At 45.4% G+C, this 1,916-nt stretch overlaps 1 protein-coding gene across 3 annotated transcripts in view; it reads right to left on the bottom strand.

Moving 5' to 3' along the window:
- ints8 (integrator complex subunit 8) overlaps positions 1–1,916 on the bottom strand; it is a 7,927-nt gene that overhangs the window by 1,388 nt on the left and 4,623 nt on the right. For all 3 annotated transcript variants that reach the window (XM_019874147.1, XM_019874146.1, XM_019874148.1), the window contains exons 18-25: positions 1,627–1,811; positions 1,474–1,507; positions 1,336–1,395; positions 1,172–1,233; positions 659–777; positions 480–583; positions 347–397; positions 98–171 (exon numbers count right to left, since the gene is read on the bottom strand). In XM_019874147.1, coding sequence (XP_019729706.1) covers positions 98–171; positions 347–397; positions 480–583; positions 659–777; positions 1,172–1,233; positions 1,336–1,395; positions 1,474–1,507; positions 1,627–1,811 — 689 coding nt within the window. The remainder of the gene's footprint in view (positions 1–97; positions 172–346; positions 398–479; positions 584–658; positions 778–1,171; positions 1,234–1,335; positions 1,396–1,473; positions 1,508–1,626; positions 1,812–1,916) is intronic.

Below are 1,916 nucleotides of genomic sequence, written 5' to 3'. Positions count from 1 at the left end.
AAAAAAAAAAAAAAAAACAAAAAAAAACAAAACAAAGTCACGGTGGAACTGTTGTGTACCTTTTTTGGTGGTCAAGGCTGTGCGGAACAAGGCGTACCTGTTCTGCTCTTGCAGGGCTTTGAACGCCGTCATGTAGTCCACCTCCCTCAGGAACTGGCACAGGACCGCCACCTGCAACACAACTTTTTTTTTTTTTAAACCCCTTCAGGAACAGCGGTTACAACAGTGGACAGCTTACCATGCTTATCAGCATGAAAAACAACACAATTAAAAACAATCAAATGGAAGAGCAACAATAAATAGACTCTTATAGTATTGCACTGAAAAATGTGTGATGTTGTGCGACCTGTGTGTGGCAGTTCATCATCGAGCAGCACTTGATCATTCTCTTAAGAACCTGCGTGGAATGTTTAAAAGAATGAAGAGAAGGTTGCAGGGAACAAACACACACGTCAAATCAAAGCAATGCGAGCACCCACTTGGTCCGTGTAGACGTCAGGCGGTACGGCTTTGGTGAAAAAATCCGACGACACGCTACCGGCTTGGAGGTACAAGTTGAGGGCAGCAGAGTACTGATTGGTTGCTGCGGGGCCAACACGACACAACGCCGGCATTAACGTTGTCGGTTTGTAAATGTTGTCCGAGGGCGTCGCTTTACCAAAGTAGATATCAGCCTGCGTGATGAGCCACGATTGGTTGTTGGGGTTCAGCGTGAGGGCATAGGTCACCAGCTCCTTCACTGTAACGGCCACCGCCTCCACGTCCACCGCCTGGATGCTGCACAACACATGCGCAGATTATAAAACTAATGACATAAGGAACAAACTAAAATTGGGGTGGGGCGAAATCTGTAATGAAATAAAATTGAAAACTGAAACTACAGTTTTTGTTTATAATAGGAATTGTTTTTTTTTTCCATCTTTATCAATTAATATCATACATGAGCTTTCGGTTTTATGTAATTCGGTATTGGAGAAGGAAGGTCACTCAAAAAATACTCTATTTATAAAAAAAATAAATAAAACTAATACTAAAACAAAAACGAAGCTTTAGTGAAGCTTTTTTTGAAAAAAAAAAAAAAGATTCAAATGACCTGTATCTAAAAACAAATCAAAACAAAATAAAAATGAATGACAATGAAAAATCCTAAACCATTATTAAGTTGCGTTACTTGGGCAGAGACGCCGGCCAGATGGAGAGGTGCTCGGCCGTCACTTCATTGACGATGTCGTCCTGCAGGGAGGTGTGGGGGGGGGGGCAACAAAACCTCAAATGAATATTTCTAGAGGCCGGTGTGAAGAAGTAGAAGAAGGGCCGTTTCGGCATGTGGCGCACCCTGACGATGCTGTGCAGCCGGACGAAGAGCGAGATCAACGTGGTCAGCACAAGCGGCTCCTGACGCACAAACACAACGTGCCGTCAGCATCATCAACTTTTTTTTTTTTTGGGAGGCCGGTGTGGTGATGTACTCACTCTGATCTTCTTGACAAATGTTATGAATTTACTCCTGGAAGGACAAAAGACCACAAGCGATGACGGCAACATTTTGTACAGTTCATTTTGTCACGAGCTGTTATCCATTTATCATCATTGCCGCCGGTTTTCAGGGCGGAGCGATGACGGCACCTGTGCAGGATGCCCAGGGAGGAGTCTCGGTGCTTGATGAGTCCCACACGTCCGTCGCTGCTCCGCTTGTGCTGGACGGAGACGCTGCAGATCTGCACCACGGCGTCCCAGAGCTCCTTGGCCGTGCGTCGGCTTTCTTTGGGACCCGGCAGCTCCTTGCACGTGGATGCCAGCAGCTGGCCCAGCTGAGGGAAAGATTCTTTTGTTAGTCAAGGAAGGGAAGAAAAACACATTTCAATCAAATTATATCCGTACATAAAGCGAGCAAGACAGACACACACACACACACA

The sequence above is a fragment of the Hippocampus comes genome, unplaced genomic scaffold, assembly GCF_001891065.2.
Source record: "Hippocampus comes isolate QL1 unplaced genomic scaffold, H_comes_QL1_v1.1 scaffold166, whole genome shotgun sequence".
NCBI classification, from domain to species: Eukaryota; Metazoa; Chordata; class Actinopteri; order Syngnathiformes; family Syngnathidae; genus Hippocampus; species Hippocampus comes.
This window is presented reverse-complemented; position numbering and strand designations above follow the sequence as displayed.